The sequence below is a fragment of the Schistocerca nitens genome, chromosome 2 (genome assembly GCF_023898315.1).
Source record: "Schistocerca nitens isolate TAMUIC-IGC-003100 chromosome 2, iqSchNite1.1, whole genome shotgun sequence".
In the NCBI taxonomy this organism is placed as follows: domain Eukaryota; kingdom Metazoa; phylum Arthropoda; class Insecta; order Orthoptera; family Acrididae; genus Schistocerca; species Schistocerca nitens.
Window position 1 is genome coordinate 663685550 of NC_064615.1, and position 24473 is coordinate 663710022.

Sequence of the window (24473 nt, forward strand, 5' to 3'; positions counted from 1 at the left end):
GGTGTAATAAGTCTTGAAAGTCTCTTTGGGTTTGCTGCTGGTTCCTAAAATCAACTCAATTCAATATTTTGGCAATCCAACTGTTTGTCATCTTCAGGAGAATGCTGCTCCTAACAATAAGTACCACTGCAAACTGATGCCAGGCTGCAAATCAATGCCCTATATAGGCTGCTGTACCGTACATGGTGCATGCACCGCCAATCACAGTTGCTGCTCTCCATGACTGGGCAGGTGGCGCCGCCCTTAGTAGAACACTGCCAGCAATGATATATTGCACTCAGAGACAATTTTTGAACATTCTGACTGCCCACAGTGATGCGGTATAGTATGGGATTCCATGTCTTGCTAAGAGGAAACCCGTTGTCCCTATTAATAAAATTATCCATCAACCTGTTTTCAGTTGCCTCTTTCTAGAGATTGTTCCAAAAACTGGAAGTTTCGCAGCTATCACAGCTTCATCAAATTTCAAACCATGTCCCACGTTTAAGCAATATTTTGCTACTGCTGATTTTTCTGGCTGTTGTAGCCTCGTATGACAGCAATGTTCCACGCACCTGTCATGAACTGTGTGAATTGAACGGCCGATGTAAGCCTTCCCACATTACAGGGAATTTTGTATATTTCAGGCTTCTGAAGCCCCAAATCATCATTCACTGAGCCGAGTAGTGCCCTGATCTTGGAAGGTGGATGGAACACACTCTTAATGTTAAAACTTCTTAAAATTCTTCCAGTCTTAAATGATACACCCTCGCATAAAGAATATTCCTTAGATGGGGATCACGGTTGGATGGTGGTATGAAGAATCAGGCTTCAGTGTTGGAATAAGAGTGGTTTTGTTCGGAGTTCCATAGAAGTTCCAGTCGTGCCTCTTCCAGTTTATATCACCATCCAACCATGATCCTCTCCCCCTCCTTCTAGCCACCCACTGGTCATCTTTCAGGAATTCCTTACCTCCAACTTAGCCTCACCATCCTTCCCCAGGTCCCTTGCTCAGAACATCAACCTTTCAGTAGAAGAAAGAATACCCATACACAACCTCAACATAAATCCTGATCTAATCATCCTATGTGCAGACAAAGGTTCCACCATTTTTGTTATGAACTGCAGAACTGGTAGAAGACCACCTCCAGTTATCTGACTCCTCCGCCTACAAACTCTGCCAGAGTGATCCCATCCCAGAAGTCCACCACAACATTCAATCCCTGCTAAAAACCTTAGGCCCTTCCAGAACCTCTCCCCTGCATCTATTTCCCTTCTCACCCCTGTGACACCCAGCACATCCATCTTCTACACTACTGGCCATTAAAATTGCTACACCAAGAAGAAATGCAGATGATAAACGGGTATTCATTGGACAAATATATTATACTAGAACTGACATGTGATTACATTTTCACACAATTTGGGTGCATAGATCCTGAGAAATCAGTACCCAGAACAACCACCTCTGGCCGTAATAACGGCCTTGATATGCCTGGGCATTGAGTCAAACAGAGCTTGGATGGCATGTACAGGTACAGCTGCCCATGCAGCTTCAACACGATACCACAGTTCATCAAGAGTAGTGACTGGCGTATCGTGACGAGCCAGTTGCTCGGCCACCATTGGCCAGACGTTTTCAGTTGCTGAGAGATCTGGAGAATGTGCTGGCCAGGGCAGCAGTCAAACATTTTCTGTATCCAGAAAGGCCCGTACAGGACTTGCAACATGCGGTCGTGCATTATCCTGCTGAAATGTAGGATTTTGTAGGGATCGAATGAAGGGTAGAGCCACGGTTCGTAACACATCTGAAGTGTAACGTCCACTGTTCAAAGTGCCATCAGTGCAAACAAGAGGTGACCGAGACGTGTAACCAATGGCACCCCATACCATCGCGCCGGGTGATACGCCAGTATGGCGATGACAAATAGACACTTCCAATGTGCGTTCACCGCGATGTCGCCAAACACAGGTGCGACAATCATGATGCTGTAAACAGAACCTAGATTCATCCGAAAAAATGACGTTTTCCCATTAGTGCACCCAAGTTCGTCATTGAATACACCATTGCAGGCGCTCCTGTCTGTGATGCAGCATCAAGGGTAACTGCAGCCATAGTCTCCGAGCTGATAGTCCATGCTGCTGCAACGCAGATGGTTGTTGTCTTGCAAACGTCCCCATCTGTTGACTCAGGGATCGAGACGTGGCTGCACGATCCATTACAGCCATGTGGATAAGATGCCTGTCATCTCGACTGCTAGTGATACGAGGCCGTTGGGATCCAGCACGGCATTCTGTATTACCCTCCTGAACCCACCGATTCCATATACTGCTAGCAGTCATTGGATCTCGACCAACGTGAGCAGCAATGTCGCGATACGATAAACCGCGATCGCGATAGGCTACAATCTGGCCTTTATCAAAGTCGGAAACGTGATGGTACTCATTTCTCCTCCTTCCATGAGGCATCACAACAACATTTCACCAGGCAATGCCAGTCAACTGCTGTTTGTGTATGAGGAATCGGTTGGAAACTTTCCTCATGTCAGCACGTCGTAGGTGTCGCCACCGGCGCCAACCTTGTGTGAATGCTCTGAAAAGCTAATCGTTTGCATATCACAGCATCTTCTTCCTGTCGGTTAAATTTCGCGTCTGTAGCACATTACTTCATGGTGTAGCAATTTTAATGGCCAGTAGTGTACATGCTCCCCAAAATCCACGAACCCAAAAATCCTGGATGCCCCATTGTGGCTGGTTTTTGCGATCCAACTGAAAGAATTATTGACCAAAACCTCCAACCAACTGCCTGTAATATAGCCTCCCACATCAGACACCAACCACTTCATTCACTGACTCTCCATCATCATCACCCCTTTATCTCCTCAATCCGTACTTGTCACTGATGATGCCACCTCCCTATACACCAACATCCCTCATGCCCATGGTCTTACCAGTATTGAATACTACCTTTCCCAGTGTCCTTCAGATTCCAAACCCACCACTTCATTCCTCATACAACTTACCAACTTTATCCTAACCCACTACTACTACTTCTCCTTTGAAGGGAAGGTAAGAAAAAAGTTCATGGCACAGCCATTGGCACCCACATTGCACCCTTCTATGCCGACCTGTTTATGTGCCATCTAGAGGAGACCTTCATAGTCTCCCAGAATGCCAAACCCTAGTCTGATTCAGGTTCATTGATGATATCTTAATGATCTGCGCTCAGGACCACGACACCCCATCTTCATTCCTTCACAAACTCAGCACCTTCTCTCCCATCTGCTTCACATGGTCCTCCTCAACCCAGAGTGCCACCTTCCTAGATGTTGACCTCCTCCACTGTGATAGCTCCAGCCACACATCTGTTCACATTAAACCCACCAACCACCAACAGTACCTGCATTTCGACAACTGTCATCCCTTTCACACCAAAAAGTCCCTCCCATACAGCCTGGCCACCCAGGGACAGTATATCTACAGGGACTAGAACTCCCTTGCTCAGTGTGCTGAGGGTCTCACCAGTGCCTTCACAGACAGGCACCACCCCAGACCTAGTCCACAAACAGATCTCCCATGCCATTTCCTCTCACACCCTCCAACCTCCCACCAGCCACAAGGAACAGCCACAAAGAAGTGTCCCCTTTGTCAGCCAGTACCACCCCAACAACTGCACCACATCCTTAACCACTGCTTCGATTACCTATCATCTTGCCCTGAAATGAAGAACATCCTACCCAATATACTTCTCACCCCTCCTAAAGTGGTATTCCTGTGCCCCCCAAACCTGCATAACATCGTAGTCCATCCCTATGCCACTCCCAATCCCAACCCCGTGCCACAAGGATCATATCCCTGTGGAAGACCTAGGTGAGACCTGCCCAACTCATCCACCCAGCATTTCCTACTCCAGTTCTATCAATAGTTTATCCTACACCGTCGGGGGTCAGGCCAACTGTGGAAGTAGCCTTGTCATTTACCAGCTCTGCTGCAGTCATTGCACAGGATTTTATGTTGGTACGAGTACCAACCAGCTGTCCACCAGGATGAATGGCAACCACCAAACTGTGGCCAAGAGCAAAGTAAACCATCCTGTGACACAACATGGAGCTGAACATAACATGCTTGATTTCTATGGCTACTTCACTACCTGCACCATCTGTATCCCCCCTCCACCCCCAGCTTTTCTGAACTGTGGAGATCTGAGTTAACCTTACAACACTTTCTCCACTCCTGTAATTATCCGGGCTGCAACCTATGGTAACATACTGTCCCTACACCTTCCACCCAACAGTTTCCAGCCCCTCTGTCCTATCATCTCCACCCCATTTAAGTGTTCCACCCTGTTTGTTAGCTGCCCTCTGCAACATGCCCGCCCATCTTTCTCCACTTACGAGGGCAGTTCAATAAGTAATGCAACACATTTTTTTTCTCGGCCAATTTTGGTTGAAAAAACCGGAAATTTCTTGTGAAATATTTTCAAACATTCCCGCTTCGTCTCGTATAGTTTCATTGACTTCCGACAGGTGGCAGCCCTGTACGGAGCTGTTAAAATGGCGTCTGTAACGGATGTGCGTTGCAAACAACAGGCAGTGATCGAGTTTCTTTTGGCGGAAAACCAGGGCATCTCAGATATTGATAGGCGCTTGCAGAATGTCTACGGTGATCTGGCAGGGGACAAAAGCACGGTGAGTCGTTGGGCAAAGCGTATGTCATCATCGCCGCAAGGTCAAGCAAGACTGTCTGATCTCCCGCGTGCGGGCCGGCCGTGCACAGCTGTGACTCCTGCAATGGCAGAGCGTGCGAACACACTCGTTCGAGATGATCGATGGATCACCATCAAACAACTCAGTGCTCAACTTGACATCTCTGTTGGTAGTGCTGTCACAATTGTTCACCAGTTGGGATATTCAAAGGTTTGTTCCCGCTGGGTCCCTCGTTGTCTAACCGAACACCATAAAGAGCAAAGGAGAACCATCTGTGCGGAATTGCTTGCTCGTCATGTGGCTGAGGGTGACAATTTCTTGTCAAAGATTGTTACAGGCGATGAAACATGGGTTCATCACTTCGAACCTGAAACAAAACGGCAATCAATGGAGTGGCGCCACACCCACTCCCCTACCAAGAAAAAGTTTAAAGCCATACCCTCAGCCGGTAAAGTCATGGTTACAGTCTTCTGGGACGCTGAAGGGGTTATTCTGTTCGATGTCCTTCCCCATGGTCAAACGATCAACTCTGAAGTGTATTGTGCTACTCTTCAGAAATTGAAGAAACGACTTCAGCGTGTTCGTAGGCACAAAAATCAGAACGAACTTCTCCTTCTTCATGACAACGCAAGACCTCACACAAGTCTTCGCACCCGAGAGGAGCTCACAAAACTTCAGTGGACTGTTCTTCCTCATGCACCCTACAGCCCCGATCTCGCACCGTCAGATTTCCATATGTTTGGCCCAATGAAGGACGCAATCCGTGGGACGCACTACGCGGATGATGAAGAAGTTATTGATGCAGTACGACGTTGGCTCCGACATCGACCAGTGGAATGGTACCGTGCAGGCATACAGGCCCTCATTTCAAGGTGGCGTAAGGCCGTAGCATTGAATGGAGATTACGTTGAAAAATAGTGTTGTGTAGCTAAAAGATTGGGGAATAACCTGGTGTATTTCAATGCTGAATAAAACAACCCCTGTTTCAGAAAAAAAATGTGTTGCATTACTTATTGAACTGCTAATTTTTTCTCCGCCTCCCTGGCTCACTACCTGCTGCCGCTGCCTGTGTTGGGATTATAGTCCTGCACACTCCGCCAGATAGTGTTTGTCTCTGTCCCCATCCTGCAGATTGCTCATTGCATCCCACATGATTGTTGCATTCTGGTCCAAGATGCTGGAGTTGGTGGTCATGTGTGCATGAGATGTGCTTGCTTGTGTTTGAATGGTATGTGTTTCTCTTTTTCCAATGAAGGCCATGGCTGAAAACTTTCTGTAAGTGTCTTTTAATTGTGCCTATCTTCAACTTAACCTCTATTCTTTATGGTAAGTAGCAATCTATCTTTTCCTACATTGTTGATATTCCTACCTGCAGTTTCCATTGTTTGACTTTTTTTAACCTATCCTTTTTTTTACCTTTTACCATAAATATTGTACAACTGTATATATTTTTATGTACTACTCCTGTAAATGCTGAAGACTGTCACTAATTGCTTCAATAAACAATAATTGTTAATATTGTTCATAGTTGCAGCAATTTGTAGATGCCAAAGTTGTGAGAACTGTTGGAGGCAAAGGTGGAGATGGGGCAATATCCTTTCTTCGCCTTTGGAGTAATGCAGAAGCGGGTCCAGATGGAGGAGATGGGGGAAATGGCGGTCATGTTATTTTTCAGGTAAGGTGGTGGTAGTCAGACAGGCTTAAAACTTTTATACAGGAATGTATGTACAGATGTCTAGAAACTTAAACTAGGTCAGTTTCTCTCTCTCTCTCTCTCTCTCTCTCTCTCTCTGTATAAATGTGTGGCGCTACATTACATGTATTTTAAGGCATTTGGATCTATATTTTCACTAATACTGCAGTTAATAAGATAGATAAAGGGTTTAGTAATTTCATTGGCACATTTCTTTACCACCATACTTGAGAGACCATCCCATCCAATTGAGTATTTGGCTTAAGTTCTTATCTCTTGTTGATTCACCTCCACTAATTTTAGCCCTACACATATTATTTGGTGTCTCGGCCTGTAGACCTGTAATTGGGGGCTTGATGAAAAGGAGAGAAAAAGTGCATATTGAATAAATTATATATTACAGTTAGATCTTTCTCTAAGTGGCCTTCATCCCTAATGCTGAGTGGTTCACTTCACACCTTGCTGTTTGTTTTATGATGTTTATTGATTGGTCTCTAGCCTGTTCTACCCATGTTGGCTGAATACTCTATTGCATCATTCTTGATCTGTTTCTTCAAGTGCAGAAGGTCTGCTTTAAAGGTTCTTCTGGCTTGATCATACTTTTCTTGAATAAATGTAGTTTTGTTTCTGTAAATGTATGGTCAAGATCATATATATTCTGCCTTAACGTAATTAGACTAGGTGTAAGTTTCAGTCTGGCATTACCGGGTGATCAAAAAGTTAGTATAAATTTGAAAACTTAATAAACCACGGAATAATGTAGATAGAGATGTAAAAATTGACACAGATGCTTGGAATGACATGGGGTTTTATTAGAACAAAAAAAACCACACAGAGTTCACAAAATGGCCAACAGATGGCGCTGGACAGCAAAACGTCAGTGACTGCGCATGACAATCGTGTATAAAAGGAGCTGTAATGAGAGAGAGAATCAGATGCGCCAGCAGTTGCAGCATGGTGACGTTACCTGAAAAGGCGCTTTTAGTGAAACTGTATTATCAGAATGGGGAATGTGCTAGTTCAGCATTACGATCCTATCGCCATAGGAAGGTGATTCGAATGGGTAAGGCTCAGTTGACAAATGCAGCTGTAGCGGGAATGATTTCGAAGTTTGAAGCCACAAGTTGTTTAGACGATAGACCCAGTAGTGGCCAACCGAGCACAAGGTGTAATGCTGCTGAGACAGTTCAGGAAGAAATGGAGACTGTAGCGGGTTCGTCTATGCACGGGGAAGTCAGCGCTCGCACCGACATTCCATACACTATTGTTTGGTTGGCACTTAGGTGTACCCTCCGATGCTATCCGTACAAAATCCATCAGCATCATGAGCTGTTACCTGGCAATTTAGTGAAGCAGGGGGTGTTTGCGGTGTGGGCATTTCAAAAGATGGCAGAAGATGACAATTGGTTGAGTAATGAGTTGTGGACCGACAATGCTCATTTCATGCTCGGAGGGTCTGTCAACGCCCACAACTGCAGAATTTGGGCTACCGAAAATCCTAGAACTGTTGTGGAAACTCCATTGCATGACAAGAATGTCACGGTATGGGTTGGATTTACCACATCTACCATTATCATGCCTTTTTTCTTCGAGGAAATGCGTGTTTCTGGTTTTGTAACTGCTACCGTGATGGTTGAGAGGTACGCCGATATGTTACAGAATCGCATCATCCCCAGCCTGGCTGATAAACACCTGCTGGAATGTATGATGTTTATGCAGGATGGCACTCCACCCCATATTGCTAGATGCATGAAAGATCTCTTGCGTGTGTCGTTTGGTGATGATCTTCTGCTCAGCTGCCACTTTCATCATGCTTGGCCTCCCAGGTCCCCAGACCTCAGTCCATGCGATTATTGGCTTTGGGGTTATCTGAAGTCGCAAGTGTATTGTGATCGACCGACATCTCTAGGGATGCTGAAAGACAACATCCGATGCCAATGCCTCACCATAACTCCAGACATGCTTTACAGTGCTGTTCACAACATTATTCCTCGACTACAGCTATTGTTGAGGAATGATGGTGGACATATTGAGCATTTCCTGTAAAGAACATCATCTTTGCTTTGTCGTACTTTGTTATGCTAATTATTGCTGTTATGATCAGATGAAGCGCCATCTGTCGGACATTTTTTGAACTTTTTTTCCCCTAATGAAACCCCATGTCATTCCAAGCATGTGTGTCAGTTTGTACCTCTCTATCTACATTATTCCATGATTTATTCAGTTTTCAAATTTATACTGACTTCTTTGTCACCCAGTACTTCCAGTATGGCAGTTTTTTTAATAGCAGTGGCAGTAGTCAAAATGCCTCAACACAATGTGTGTGTGTGTGTGTGTGTGTGTGTGTGTGTGTGTGTGATTGAGAGAGAGGGAGAGAGAGAGAGAGAGAGAGAGAGAGAGAGAGAGAGAGCTTGTTACTTCACTCCATCAATGCATTATTTTTCTGTCTGTGCAAAGGTGCATTAGTGACAATTCAGTATAGTGTATTGCTCTTCTATATGACTTCAGATCTGAACTTTCTCCTTGGCAGGCTTCAGCAAGTGTAAACAACTTAGGCCATATTCAATCAGTTCTCAAAGCAGAGGATGGTGAGAAAGGATATAACAAAGATTGCAATGGAAAAAATGCTGACCATTTACTAATTCAGGTATGTATGTATTGTAAAAACAAAGATGATGTGACTTACCGAACGAAAGCGCTGGCAGGTCGATAGACACACAAACAAACACAAACACACACACAAAATTCAAGCTTTCGCAACAAACTGTTGCCTCATCAGGAAAGAGGGAAGGAGAGGGAAAGACGAAAGGATGTGGGTTTTAAGGGAGAGGGTAAGGAGTCATTCCAATCCCAGGAGCGGAAAGACTTACCTTAGGGAGAAAAAAGGAAAAAAGGACAGGTATACACTCGCACACACACACATATCCATCCACACATATACAGACACAAGCAGACATATTTGGTCTTTTTGCACCATTTTGTACACCGTTTGACAAACCTTATGGTCTGATACATAACATATACAGAAAACATAACAAAAATATGTGTTAAACAAGTCATAATCTATACATATATCAGGATATCATATTCAGGTTTTCAGATCTAACATACTGTCACAAGACAAATAGTAAAAAATCAAAACTACAAAATTGCAACACTAAACTATGATATAATTACAGAGACAAGGTAAATTAGTAGAGTTACAAATTGTAAGTTTACATCCATAACATAAAAATCTTCAAAAGAGAAGAGAAAAATTTCAGAGCCTCAGTGTACAACGAGTGAGCCAAGTCGAAAAACACAATGACGGGTACAGACCAGAAGAATATACTCAACGGTGAGTAGACATATAGTACAAAATCTCTCAGCCACATAAACCAGAGTACTTAAGGATATGTTGATTCATGACAGAACAAAATAATGGAAAAATATTAGGGCCTAAGTTTATGATGTGGGGACCGACCCATGAATCCAAACTATACCAGATAGAACCAGCAAAAAATGTTTCAACGCAACAAAATGAATAAAGTTCACAATTATATCGATAAGTTCAATCATATGCAAAGAGCAATTTAAGAAGCACCTAGCATCAATCAATGGTTGTATGCTCTCCTTGACAGCACGCACACACACACACACACACACACACACACACACACACACACACACACACACACACACACACACACACACACACACACACAGAGTCGCGATGACAATGGCTCTCCAAAATGGAGTTAAGCATGAGTCTGCTCACAACTCAAGTTCCAATCAGATACAATATTGCAATACTCAGGGTAAATATATGTAAACAGAGCCATCAATAGCTTTGAATGATGATGTAATCAAGTAGCATGAGGACTAAAATCAGTGTATGAAAGCAGACATGTATACATCGTGTTACATATATTGTCTGAACTAGTAAATGTCTTCCACACTATTTGCTAACTGTCCATACAAACTAACCTACATATGTAGAGACCTAGAAGATTTATTTACAAGTTAAAAAAAATACTTACTGATTTAAAGTTATGTAATGTAATAGAAAGTCAATCACATTACTTGAAAAAACATACATTAATTGTGAAATACCACTGTATTTAGCAGTCTTGGCTAACATTTAAAATCTCAGACACAACACTGATGTAGTTGATAGATGCTTGAGTACATTACGCAATGCCTATGATCTCTTCCAAGTCAACTGGTCCAGCAGGTTACAGCAATACAACAGTGAAGGGAGTGGATCCATCCACATCTTTCAGTTTCCTTCTAAGAGTTCTCATCACACACATCAATGGATAGGTAACTTCCTGTCTAGCATTCACATCAAATACTGAAACATTGTTTTGTGTAATAAATATGCAGTTCAGTACCTTCTTCACATCACATAAGATACGCTGTCTCTGATCATTTTCTGAAATCAGTTATTTAGGATTTACATCAGGTGAAATTAGAAAGCATTAAAACATTAATGAACAGAGTTAAATGCCATAAAAATGAAATAACAGGGTGATACACATGGATATACTAAGATACTATTCCTAATTTTTGCAGTAAAAATTATGAATATTGTCCCATTTCAAAATTGCAAAATGTTCTACTCATTTCGTCTTGTGGCATATAGGTATCAAATTCTAAAGCACAAATCTATTACAGAACATAACTGTATAGTGTATCGTAGATTTTAACTCAGTCAATGGATAAGGTTGAACTTTAGAAATTACATCATCTTACACACCAAATGCCACAAAAAAAAAAAAAAAAAAAAAAAAAAAAAACACAATTATATAGTTTTATGAATCTACAAATAGATTTAAACTCAGTCTATGGATAAGATAGAACTTTAAAAATTACATCATCTTACATACTACATTCATGATAAATAAAACTCAGTTCTATAGTTTTATAAATTTACATACATAGTGTATATTTTCTTCTTGATTAGGTATCATTATGCATCTATGTTCGTATGTCTTATCCTCTATGCTAAAAGTTAACAGTACTTGTCCTCTATGCTAAAAGTTAACAGTACTTGACATCTTACATATTTGCTTTGCTTACCAGTAGCTCTTCATATCTTTTCACATGAAACGGGCATTTTCACAAAATTCTTACTATATTGGATCTTGTCTCTAAATCGTTCAGATGCACCACAAACTGGGAAACCTGTATCAGTCAAACAGTTCCCTTCCCACTGATCAATGTTAATCTTAGTGTAAGGAGATCCAGTATCCGACTCATCATCTCTGTTATTAGGCAGTTCATGTAAAAGATAACTTACTATTTCATCAGTCCGTACTGTTTTTGCAATTCTTTATCAACTTGACTGGTATTGTAGCATTATTTTGGTTACTCATGTTGTCAGGTAAAGTTTAAATTCACTGAATGGATTCCATAGAACAACTAACATCACTTATTACAGAAGGAACACAAAACATATTACTGTCAAAAGTACAATTCCTGCTTAGAACTTCTTTCACTTCATTCCACCAATTTGTATAAAAACTTTGACTAACCATAGCTAACTTATTCCAGAACACATTTATCTATGTGTTCATCAATCTGGTCCCAAACAAATTTCAAAAAGTTTTCAATTTTATTCTCTGGGCTTACAGATACCTCGCCTTTAGTGTTTGGATCATTACTCTGCATGACGTTAATGGAAAACTGCTCTGACTGGACTGGTATTCCATGACATCATCACATAAATCAGTTACCTTACCTGTATTCACAAATAACACTGAAACATCACTATTTTTAAACTCCACAAGTACTAGATACTCATCATCATCATCATATTCTTCCAAAATTACTTCAACAATAACATCAGTAACAAGTCACACACCCTACTTACATTCATCTGCAATAAGCTACCAGTCTCAGACTTAACAATCTCAGTTATTTCATGGCTCTCATTCACATCTATATGAAAAATACCACCTAATTCAGATCCAATACAGTCATCATCTGATTTACATACATCATTAACAATGTTTTCTGATCAAGAGAAGAAATCATTAGTACATACTACATCAAAATTCTCATTACTCTCACATTCTGGTTTGTGATTAGCACCTACATCACTATAATTAAACATAGTATCCCAAAACTTTTGTCAAAACATAAATGAGAAATCAGATGTTCCTTCTGTTCAACTCCAGACACATGTGCCATGTTGTTAACACTGTTATTATTGTCCAATTGTAAGTGTAAATTGGGGGTCCTGTACTTGTTGTGTTTCCTCACCCCAAAACTCAGGGCCTTCATTGAGGCGGAATGCCGTTTCCTGAATAGTTACCTCTATGATTGTTTCTCCTATTAAATTGCCCTTGGCTATCCCCATTATTCCAATTCTGCTGATGTTCAAATGTTCTGTTTCTGTTACCATTTTGATTCTGATAGAAGTTACCATTATCTCTGTAGTTATTACAATTGTGATCTCTATCATTTCGATTATTATGGAATATGCTTCTTTCTACTGCCCTATGCAGCCTGTCAACAGATCGTAAAAACTGTTTAAGACAGTCGTCCGTGTACTAAATCCCACCGCAGCCTTTCTGGTAATCTCCTTTTGAGTGCTTCAATGAATGTCATTTCGTCAAATGGTTTGTCAAGGTGCATTAATTTCTTAAGTTGATTCTTATGGAACTCTTTTGGAGTACTATCCGTATTCCTACAATTAGGACCATTCAGAAATTCAGTTTTAATTCTCCCCGAGCGGTTCTAGGTGCTACAGTCTGGAACCATGCGACCGCTACGGTCGCACGTTTGAATCCTGCCTCGGGCATGGATGTGTGTTATGTCCTTAGGTTAGTTAGCTTTAAGTAATTCTAAGTTCCAGGTGACTGATGACCTCAGAAGTTAAGTCCCATAGTGCTCAGAGCCATTTTTTTAAATTCTCCCCTGTTCATCTTCCGACCAAAATTTATTTAAAAAACTTTTTTCGAAACTTTGTTATGTTTCCCACTGACTTAAATTTAGTATTACCCAAGACAGATCTTCACTTCAAGACATCTTTTAACAAATTTAATTTTTTGATTGCCACTCATGCATGAAACAAAACTATCTCTACAGTGATGCAGAAAATCCACTGCATGTGAATTGTCTGATGGAAAAATTTTGATAGCAGTGTTGGACCACACAATACCAGTGCTTAAATACAGATTTTTGTGAATACAGTTTTCCTGAACTGCTGACTTTTTTTGATCTAAAACATTTACATTAGCTTGCATACTGTTTTCAACATTAAAAAATTTTTGATCTAAACTAGCAAAGTTCTGTTCCATTTTTTCCACAAAGGCCTTCTGTTCAACTCTGATATCATTAACATTCTTTGTCTGTCGTGCAGATTGGGCAACTAACTCATTTTCCAAAACAATAAATTTATTTTCTAAGACATCAACTTTTTCATTCACACGTTTTAATCCCCCTGACAATCCATTTTCTAGCTCTGAAGCCTGATTACAAAGACGGTGTATTTTGTATTGTACCCTGTCCATTTTACTATTGTTTTCAGACTTCTGTTTTCATTTCCTCTAATTTTGACAAAATCAACTGCAAAATATCAGTTTGTAGTGTTTCTTTGCTGACTACACTTTCACTTGGTTCAAATATGTCCTAGCTGGGTCCTACAGCTTTCACTTCATCACTACTACCCTCATCTCTATTCATTTTCCTAGCAATAACATGAGCCCACAAAAAAAAAAAAAAAAAAAAAAAAAAAAAAAAAAAAATTATTAATTTCACAAATAGTTTGTACTTATCTTTTCTTTTTGATGTCCCTTCTCGTAGTCATAAAGTCCTCTTTCAGTTGATCTGGTCCATCACTGTTGATACGACCTTGTTAGGCAGCTTTTGATCTTCTTTCTTTGAATGATTTGGATTTCACATAAACTGCAGTTGACACAAATAACTGTCCTAAACTGCAATTGACACAAATAACTGTCCTTTCTTCTTCTGCAACAGACAAAACTTAATTATCAGTCAACTGCCACGAACCTACTATGCTGTCATAATAGGAGGAGAGGTGATACTCCTACGTGGCGCGTCCCAGGTGGCGGATAGGGAAGTCCTCACCGGTTTACCGGCGGACTTGAGTGAAATAAAATAGCTCTCACGGACCAAACACACCCTCTGTGGTTAACAACCATAGTTGTAAATCGGAGCTTGCTCCAACTAAGGTTGACAACCTTCAAAAGTCAAAAATGGAAAGGTCTTTTAGGAAAAAAATTCTACCGCCCTGCTCAAAAAGGCAGGAAAAGGCTACATCGGATTCGGTGGGTAGTCAACTAGAAGACAGCTACGAATTGGAGCGTTTGCAACCATCATAATGCACACTAAAACACAACAAGAAGATTAAACATGAGCAAATAAATTATGTAGCAACACACAACATAAACTCACTACTTCAGACCGGAAAACTCAAGGAGCTCACAGATGAACTAAATAAACAAAAAAATTTTAATAACAGGGATCCAAGAAATGAGAAACACCACAGAGGACCCATTCGAATCACAAGGATACAGAATTTATGATGGGAAACCAGGACCGAGGGCAATGAAACAATGTCCCCAGTTCGGAACAGGGTTTTTAGTAAACATAAAAATAATAGATTCAGTAACGGACTTCCAAGCAGTATCACCAAGAATAGTGACTCTAAGCTTTAAAACAATGAATAAAACCTATACAATAATAAATGCTCATGCCCCAACAAATGAAAAAAATTGTCTAACAAAAACAAAGGAAGAGGTAGATAAATTTTGGGACCTTCTAGAACAAACTGTGAATAGAGTAAATAAAAAGAATGTAAAAATCTTATTGGGAGATTTCAATGCTCAGTTGGGAAAAGAAAGGAAATATAAAGATATAATTGGAAAATGGAGTCCACATAAATTTACGAACAAAAACGGTCAAAGACTCTTAGAACTCTGCAGAGAACACAACCTAATATCTAAATCAACATACTTTAAGAGGAAGCCAAGTAAACTTAAAACATGGAAACATCCAGACTGGAGGAAGAGGGAGTGGCAGCTAGACCATGTCTGTATGGACAAAAATTTTCGTAAGGAGATCCACAATGTTAAAGTACTGAGAGGAGTAGACACAGGCTCAGACCATTATATAGTTAAAATTAAAATCAAATTCACTCCGTTAAAGAAGAGGACTGGAAAAAGTAATAAAATAAAAAGGAGGTTTGACCCACATCAGCTAATTAAAAATAATAAATACCAACAAATAACACAAACCATCAAATTAACAGATGATCTAGAACAACTAGTGCCTAATCTTAAAAAAGAAGCAGAGAATCTAGCTCCCTTGAACCCCCGAAGGAAACATGCCTGGTGGACATCAGAATGTGACAAATTCCATGAAGATAGACACCAAGCATGGCTAAAGTTTCAAACACATAAAACTGAAGATAATGCCATCAACCTAAAAAATGAAAGGAAAAAATTCACACAAAATATTAGAAGAATCAAGAGAGGATTCCATAAAGATATTATAAACTCCATAGAAGGTAATTATCATAAAACCAACTCCAGGAACTACTATAAAATCTTTGGGAAACAACTACTACATATGAGGCCCCTACACTAATACTGAAAGATGAAGATGGAAGAATGACACACAGTAACAAGGAAAATGCAGAAATCATGGCAAAAGCAGTTAACAAACTTCTGAATTGCGAGGAACCCAAAGAACTCTTACAAATCAACATAAATACCCCAGTAGAAACCAAACCTAACAAACTAGACCCTCCAACTTTCCAAGAAGTAGAAAAAATTCTTAAAGAACAAAAAAATTATAAGGCATGTGGAGAAGACCAGGTTTTTGTTGAATTGTGGAAATAGGAAAGTGACACAGTCAAAACCTCCTTACACATGGCTCTAACAAAAATTTGGGTAACAGAACGATTCCCCGAACATTGGACCACAGCTATCATCCACCCACTACACAAAAAAGGAGTTAAAAGCAACCCAGACAACTACAGAGGAATCTCTCTCCTAGATTGCACATACAAAATTCTATCCAAGGTCCTATATGAAAGAATCAAGGAGCAATTAGAACAGGAGTTAGGGGAATATCAGGGAGGTTTCAGACCATGGAGAAGCTGTGCAGAGCAGATAATTAGTTTAAAATTGATTATGGCATACTACAAGAAACAGAACAAACCTCAGGCAATAACATTTGTAGATTTTAAGAAGGCATATGACTGTCTCCACAGACCTTCAGTATTAAAAATTTTAAGAAATCTAGGACTCCATCCAAAACTAATTAAAATAATACAACTCACTCTAACCAACACCAAATCAAAAGTGAAGTTTAGAGGAGAAATTTCGGAACCATTCCTCATAAAAACAGGCTTAAGACAAGGTGACTGCCTATCACCATTACTGTTTAACTGTGCACTGGAATACATAATGAGAGAATGGTACAGGGACAATCCAAAGATGATAAGAATTGGAAGTGCAAAAGATGATATTAGCTTAAACTGCTTGGGATTCGCTGATGATCTTGCTCTCCTAGCCAACACCGTTCAAGAAGCCAGGCAACAAGTGAAATCACTACAAGAAATAGCAGAGAAAGTAGGCCTTAGAATATCATTTGAAAAAACAGAGATTATGCTAACTGATCCACCACTTGCCAACAAAATTACAATAGGAGAACAGGAAATCAAAATTGTCAATATATTTAAATATTTAGGTGAAATAATAACATACAATCTAAATGAGAAGCCATCATGGCAGAATAGAATAAAAAAAAACTGAACTACGCAAATTACATTACCAAAACTACATACAACAAAAAAAGCCTATCTATAGATGCAAAATTAAAACACTATAAAACAGTTACAGAACCAGAAATAACGTATGCAGCTGAAACTATCTTCAAAACAACTAATACAGCAGAAATTGACAGAATACTAAAAATAGAAAGAAGAATAATTGGGACATGTATAAATAAACAGTACAAAATAAATGGACATTGGAGAATAGCATCAAATGAAACAGTATATAAGAAAATAGAACCAGTCATGAGCACGATCAGGAAGAAACGCATCTCATTCTTTGGACATCTGATGAGAACTCCAGAAAACAGAATTAGTAAAAAAATTATACAAAAATTGTGGAATAGCAAGAGCGACATTAAATGGATCACAGAAATTAAGGAAGATATAAAAGAACTCCAAATTACAGTAGATGACCTAAAAAGCAAGACAGAGAAAACCAGAATACTGCAAGACCCGCAAACCAGACTACCAATGAAAATCAATAAAAGGAGTACAGGAAGAGTGGTTTCAAATGAAGAAAGAAAGAAAATATCTGAAAGAATGAAGAAATATTGGGCAGACAGAAGAGCAAAACACCTTTCATATAAGAATAAACGCTAATAATTATATTACTTAAATATCATATTAAGTTGAGCCAAATTGTATCCCTGTGTAACAACTTGTTTATAACCTTGTATTTTTGACTACAGTGGTCCAATGAAGGCCATAAAATAAATAATAATAATATCAGTCAACTGATCCTGGATGGTGCCCACAATTGTAATCTTACCCTCCCATACATCACCAGTAAATTTTTAATCTCTTCAAAATAACTGCTTTGTTTCAAACGCTTCGAGCGGAGTAAGATGTACAAGTAACTTTTTTTTTTTTTTCTTCATTTTCTCGTCGTTGGCTGCATTTCATCACATCTAGGAGTAGATTCTTGAGGCTGAAATTTTGACTTTGTGGTTTCCAGTTGACTAGATAACTGATGAAGTAATCTCTGTTTCTACGAGTTTTTTTATTTCATCCCATTCTTCTATGTCACGCTGACTTTACAATCCCCACTTCCATAAAATAGAAATTTACATTGTTATTGCCAAACATAAAAACATGTCTGATTCCATCAGAGGCATGCCCACCACTCTCTACATTCTGCACTACTAACAATATACCAAAGAGTTTACAAAACAAAGGAGTTTACAAACTTTCTTGACAAAAGAAGAATCTTCACCAAGTTATATCACTATTTTGTAAATGAATCCAGAAATAAATTGAATAATTAGTGTCAGATTTCATAATTAATAACAGGAATTTTAAGTATGCCAGATATTTCATAATTTTGAATATTTCTAAAAGAAGAGTAATTTTAACTGTCCATACGGAGTTAGTAAGTATTGATTGTAAAAAATTAATTTCCTTTTATACATTTTAGCTTGAAATGTAATACATCACACACAAAATCAAATGAAATTCATTTAGTTAAACAGCTGAGATAATGTTCACCTATACAAGATTCGAAAATATTCCTGGTATCGGCTATTTCTAGTAAAGAAAGGTAATGTTAGAGGAGGATGTCCCATTACATGGTGAAGATGATGTGTTTCTGTTCCCTTGGCCCCCAGGTCACCTGACCTAACACCTTGTGACTTTTTCCTGTCAGGGTACATTAAGGACTATGCTTACATACCTCCACTTCCAAGTACACTGGAACAGTTGCAGCAAGCATTGACAGGATGTTGCTGCATGAGATATTAAATGAACTTGACTACTGCTTGGACATCTGTCATGTGGCCAGAGGGACACTTGTAGAACATTTGTAGAGTGCAAAATGCAAACTTAGTGCATTTATGGTTCTATTCATGCAACAATCATACTGTTACAAATAACACGTGGGAAATGTAGAGCCTTGAAGGCAAATGACTAATTTATAGTAGACCTGCATTCTGTTATAATTTGGAATACACTGCTGTGCATGTGCCTCATGTTTTACTGTCACATGACATTGTGGATCTGATACAACCATTGGACATCCCTAAAATACTTTTCCCAGTGTTTTCAGCTTTTTCCTTCAGATAAATGCGGTGATTGTACCCTTTGAACATGTTTGTGACTTGTATACTGTCCATATGTTTGCCTAGTCCATTCCATAGGAATTAAAGATTAACTGATAAAATTCTCTCTGGCTTCCAGCCAAGACAAGTGGTTTGAAAGTACATGAGCTTTTGACCAAATACTCATCAGTCATTTTCATGTTGGTTGGTTGGTTTGTACAGTAAAGGGACCAAACCAGTGGTGACTGTCATGTAGTCACTACTGACTTTTTTATGAAGTCACTGTTGCCCAGTTTGTCATGTTATAAGAAAATGTTTTGGTTTCAAGACTGCCACATACAATTAAACCTTCCAATGATGTGGGCCCAAACTGTACATTAATGCACCCTGCCATCTTTATTGAGGGTGTTTTCAGAAAGGTTTTTTCCCAATGCCTTCTTGATTATGTCATCTCAGAAACCATTTGTCCTTTCAATAATTTATGTTTCAAATGGTTCAAATGGCTCTGAGCACTATGGGACTCAACTGCTGAGGTCATTAGTCCCCTAGAACTTAGAACTAGTTAAACCTAACTAACCTAAGGACATCACAAACAACCATACCCGAGGCGGGATTCGAACCTGCGACCATAGCGGTCTTGCGGTTCCAGACTGCAGCGCCTTTAACCGCACGGCTACTTCGGCCGGCAATTTATGTTTCACTGAATGCAGTTTCGGTGTCCATTTTCCAGAGTATATTGTGCTAGTGGTAGCAGAGCATGTTGTGGAAAACAGATGCTGAATTCCACTAAACGAAATGTCTGTTATTAAACAGACAAATGGTTTCTGGGACAGCATTGAAAAAGGATCAATCAGGATAAAAATTTCTGAAAGCATCTATGTCTACGTGGCTACTGTGCAGTACACACTTAAGTTCCTGGCAGAAGGTTCATCAAACAACTTTCACACTATTTCTCTGCTGTTCCACTCTCCGAGAGGGCATGGAAAAAATGAACACTTAAATCTTTCCATGTGATCTCTGAGCCCTCTTATTTTCTTACCATGATCATCTCTCCCTGTTCATAGTAAGTGATGAAATTCATTATGTAAAACAGAAGTAAGATCTGGCATTCTACAAGGAAGTGTTATATAGGCCCTCTGTTGTTGCTACTTTATATAAATGATTTAGAAGACAATCTGACCAACAAAATATTTTCACATTTGGAGGGGACCACTAGAGATTGAAGTTTCATGAAAAGATCTCACTGCAATGAAAAATGTCTTTGTTTAATGATTACCATCCCAACCCATGTATGATATCCATGACACTCTTTTCCCTATTTTGTGATAATACAAAAGAGCTCCCATTCTTTGAACTTTTTTGATGCCCTCTGCAAACCCTATCTGTTAAGGAACCCATACTGCACAGAAATATTCTACCAGAGGAGGGACATATGTAGTGTGGGCCATCTCTTTAGTAGGCCTATTACACCTTCCACATGTTCTGCCAATAAAACGTAGTCTTCGGCTTGCCTTTCCACAATATTATCTTTGTAATCATTACACTTTAAGTTGTTCATAACTGTAATTCCTAAGTGTTTAGCTGAATTGACAGCCTTTACATTTGTGAGATTTATCATGTCACCAAACTTTAATGGTTTTTTTTTAGTACCCACATGGATGATCTCTCACTTTTCATTATTTAGCGTCGATTGTCACTTTTTGCACCATACAGATTTCTTGTCTATATCATATTGCAATCTTCTGATGACTTCACGGGACAGTAAATGACAACAGCATCTGCAAACAATCTACAAGTGCTGGTCAGATTGTCCCCTACATCATTTATATAGGTTAGGAACAACAGAGGACCTATATAACACTTCCTTGTAGAATGCCGGATATCACTTCTGTTTTATATAATGACTTTCATCAGGTACTATGAACTGTGACCTGTCTGACAAGAAACCACAAATTTAGTCACACGACTGAGACAATACTCCATAGGCACACAATTTGATTAGAAGCTGCTTGTGATGAATGTTATCAAAAGCCTCTTAGATATCTAGAAATATGGAATCAGTTTGAGATCCGATTTTGATAGCACTGATTACTTCTTGAGAATAAAGAGCTAGTTGTTTTCACAAGAATGATATTTTATGAATCCATACTGACTGTGTGCCAACAGATCATTTTCTTCAAGGTAATTCGTAATGTTCAACACACTACATTTTCCGAAATCCTACTGCAAATCAACATCAGTGATATGAGTAATATGTCAGATTACTCCTACTTCCTTTCTTGTGTACTCATGTGATCTGTGCAACTATCCTGTCTCTAGGTACAGATCTGTCATAGAGTGAGCAGTTAAGTACAAAGCTGTTACATCTGAAAGGAATCTAATTGTTATACAGTGTGGACTGGAAGACTTGCTTTTATTAAGAGATTTAAGCTGCTTGCTACACCAATGATATTCGCTTGTTATTTACTGACATCTGCAAAATTTCTCGAGTCGAATTCTGGAATATTTACTGGAATTCTGGGAAAACCATATTTTGTAACTCCGCTTCAGTCGCACTTATCAGCAGTAACATTACCATCACTATGGCACAGTGAAGGTATTTGATGTGTCTTGCCACCAGTGTAGTTCACATATGACCAGAATCAGTGTGGATTTTCTGCCAGATTTTGAATCAGAGTTTCATAGTAGAAACTATTAAAAGCACCTCATATTGAAGTTCAAGCACCCTCAATGAAAACGACAATGTGCGACTAAATACAGTGTGTACCCACCCATTGGAAGGTTGAAGCAGGTGCAGCAGTCTTATAACCAAAACAATGCAATATATAGATTGGGCACCAATGACGTCTCAGGTGAATAATGGCGCTGTAAGAGGATGACAGCAGCAACCACATGACAGTCCGCTATTTGTCTGCGCCACATCATTGCCAAAGATGGCAGGCATGTCGAACATCTCATAACCTAAATCTGAATATCTTTAGTGATGTTTAGATATTGAATAAAATGTGTGCATGGTGTAGTTTGTAACTAATTTACATTCTTTTTTATATAGCTCAATAATTGTCACCCTGTATATTACATACACTGCGCCACAAAACTTAAGGACAAGCTAGATAAGATAACATAACATATTAACTGCTCAGTGTAAATGAATGAAAGTGCAGGAGCATGTTGTCAGAGGTCTCCAAGCAATGCACAGGAAGTTAGATGTCACATGGCATGAGATCAGCATGTCTATAGCAACAAATGGGACTGTTCTTGCAGTACAAGGCAGTTGAAGGAACAGGAAAAGACAGTGTATGCCAATAACTGAGCAGTTATGGTGCACTGTGGTGGCATTAATCACCACAGCATGGCCTAGAGAACGCAACATTGTGACTTCACATGGGGAAGAATCATCAGGAAACTGGAAGATGGATGGAGTGTGACAAGTGTTGACAGGGAGTTTGGTATTGCTCACAGCATTGTTTTATGTGTATGAGGAGTATTCCAAACCATGGGCACTGCCCCCCAAAGGAGAGGAGGTGGTCAACCACAGTCAGTTACAGCAAGTGATACTGCAACATTGTGGAGCAGTCAAGAAGGGACCCACACCAAACAGTAAGTGCAATTGTAACCACATTTAACAGGACTGCAAGGCAGACAATCTCACTCTCCACAGTGGTGCAGTGACTGTGTGCAGGTGGTCTCTCTCTCTGCGTGATGAACAGTACATTGTGCCCAATGGAAAATGCACATTGGCAACACTGTTTGTAATGGTGCCAAGAGCATAGGAACTGGACCAGCAAGGGGGAGGGTTGCATACTCTTCTTGGATGAGAGCAGATTCAGTGTGAGTAGTGAGCATACATCCAATGTATGCTCATACAGCAAGAGGTTTAATGCGCCGAGAAACATTACTCATGGGTGAGTTTCCACCTCAAACAGCCTTTCATACTGCCTGAATGCACGACACCACCACATTTCCATTCATGCTAGAGTAGACAACATTTCTACAGTTTTTCCACATCAATTTTAGATCCCCAGTATCACCTGGAGGTACTATGACAACTAGCAATGCTTGACAAAAGTACTGAAGGACAAATTTAGACTGAATAAGGTCTAAGAAGCCTGGTATATATCAAAAACAATATTTAAAAGTATAAAGATAAAAATCAGCAGTCTACAAACCATATAGATTGATTTGCCTAAACAATACCTCGGCTAAGATGCACAGTGAGCACTGTGATTTGTGAGTCATTGGTATTATGGTCATAGGATACTAAGTTCTTTCATTTTGTGAACTGTGCATTTCTACATTTAAAGCAAGCAAGCAAGTTACCAATCTTGGCACCACTTTCAAATTTTACCAAGGTCTGACTGAAACTTGTGTTTTTACCGCAGACAGTAGTTCATTGTAGATAACTGGAGCATCATCAAAATATCTGATATTACTTTTATTATTGTCTGCCATATCATTAATCTACAACATGGCCAACAAGGGTCCTAATACACTTCCCTTGGGCCCACCTGAAATTTCCTGTTCTTCTATTGATAACTCTCCATCTAGCATAACATGCTTCATCCTCCCTACCAGCTAATTTCCTATCCTGTTATAAATTTGTCATGTGAGAAAAGTGTGAATTTGGTTCTGGTTTATTTTCAGAATCCATGACAGTTCAAGACACCTTATTACTATTTTGTCAATAATTCACAAAATGAGACCATGGCTGTATAAAAATACAGCAGTTTTTATCTTTTCTTTCTATCTAAACAGTAGTAGCCATGTATTTTATCCATTTAATTTGTAATGTTTGAAAGTTTTTGAAATATGTGTATTTGTCAGCTTTTCAAATATGAAAAAGTACATATTCAAATAATTATAGTGTGCCTAAAAACAAAGATGATGTGACTTACCGAACGAAAGCGCTGGCAGGTCGATAGACACACAAAGAAACACAAACACACACACAAAATTCAAGCTTTCACAACAAACTGTTGCCTCATCAGGAAAGAGGGAAGGAGAGGGAAAGACGAAAGGATGTGGGTTTTAGGGGAGAGGGTAAGGAGTCATTCCAATCCCGGGAGCGGAAAGACTTACCTTAGGGGGAAAAAAGGACGGGTATATACTCGCACACACACACATATCCATCCACACATATACAGACACAAGCAGACATCTCACAAGCAGACATATTTGAAGACATCAACAGATACGAAGAAAGTAAATTGGAAAAAGAAAACACTACATGCAAGCACCTGTATCATCTAAAACAGCCACACACCGATCAA

At 39.6% G+C, this 24473-nt stretch overlaps 1 protein-coding gene across 1 annotated transcript in view; it reads left to right on the top strand.

Moving 5' to 3' along the window:
* LOC126236777 (mitochondrial ribosome-associated GTPase 2) overlaps window positions 1-24473 on the top strand; it is a 175911-nt gene that overhangs the window by 116111 nt on the left and 35327 nt on the right. The window contains exons 3-4 of the mRNA XM_049946356.1: window positions 6214-6360; window positions 8909-9025. Coding sequence (XP_049802313.1) covers window positions 6214-6360; window positions 8909-9025 — 264 coding nt within the window. The remainder of the gene's footprint in view (window positions 1-6213; window positions 6361-8908; window positions 9026-24473) is intronic.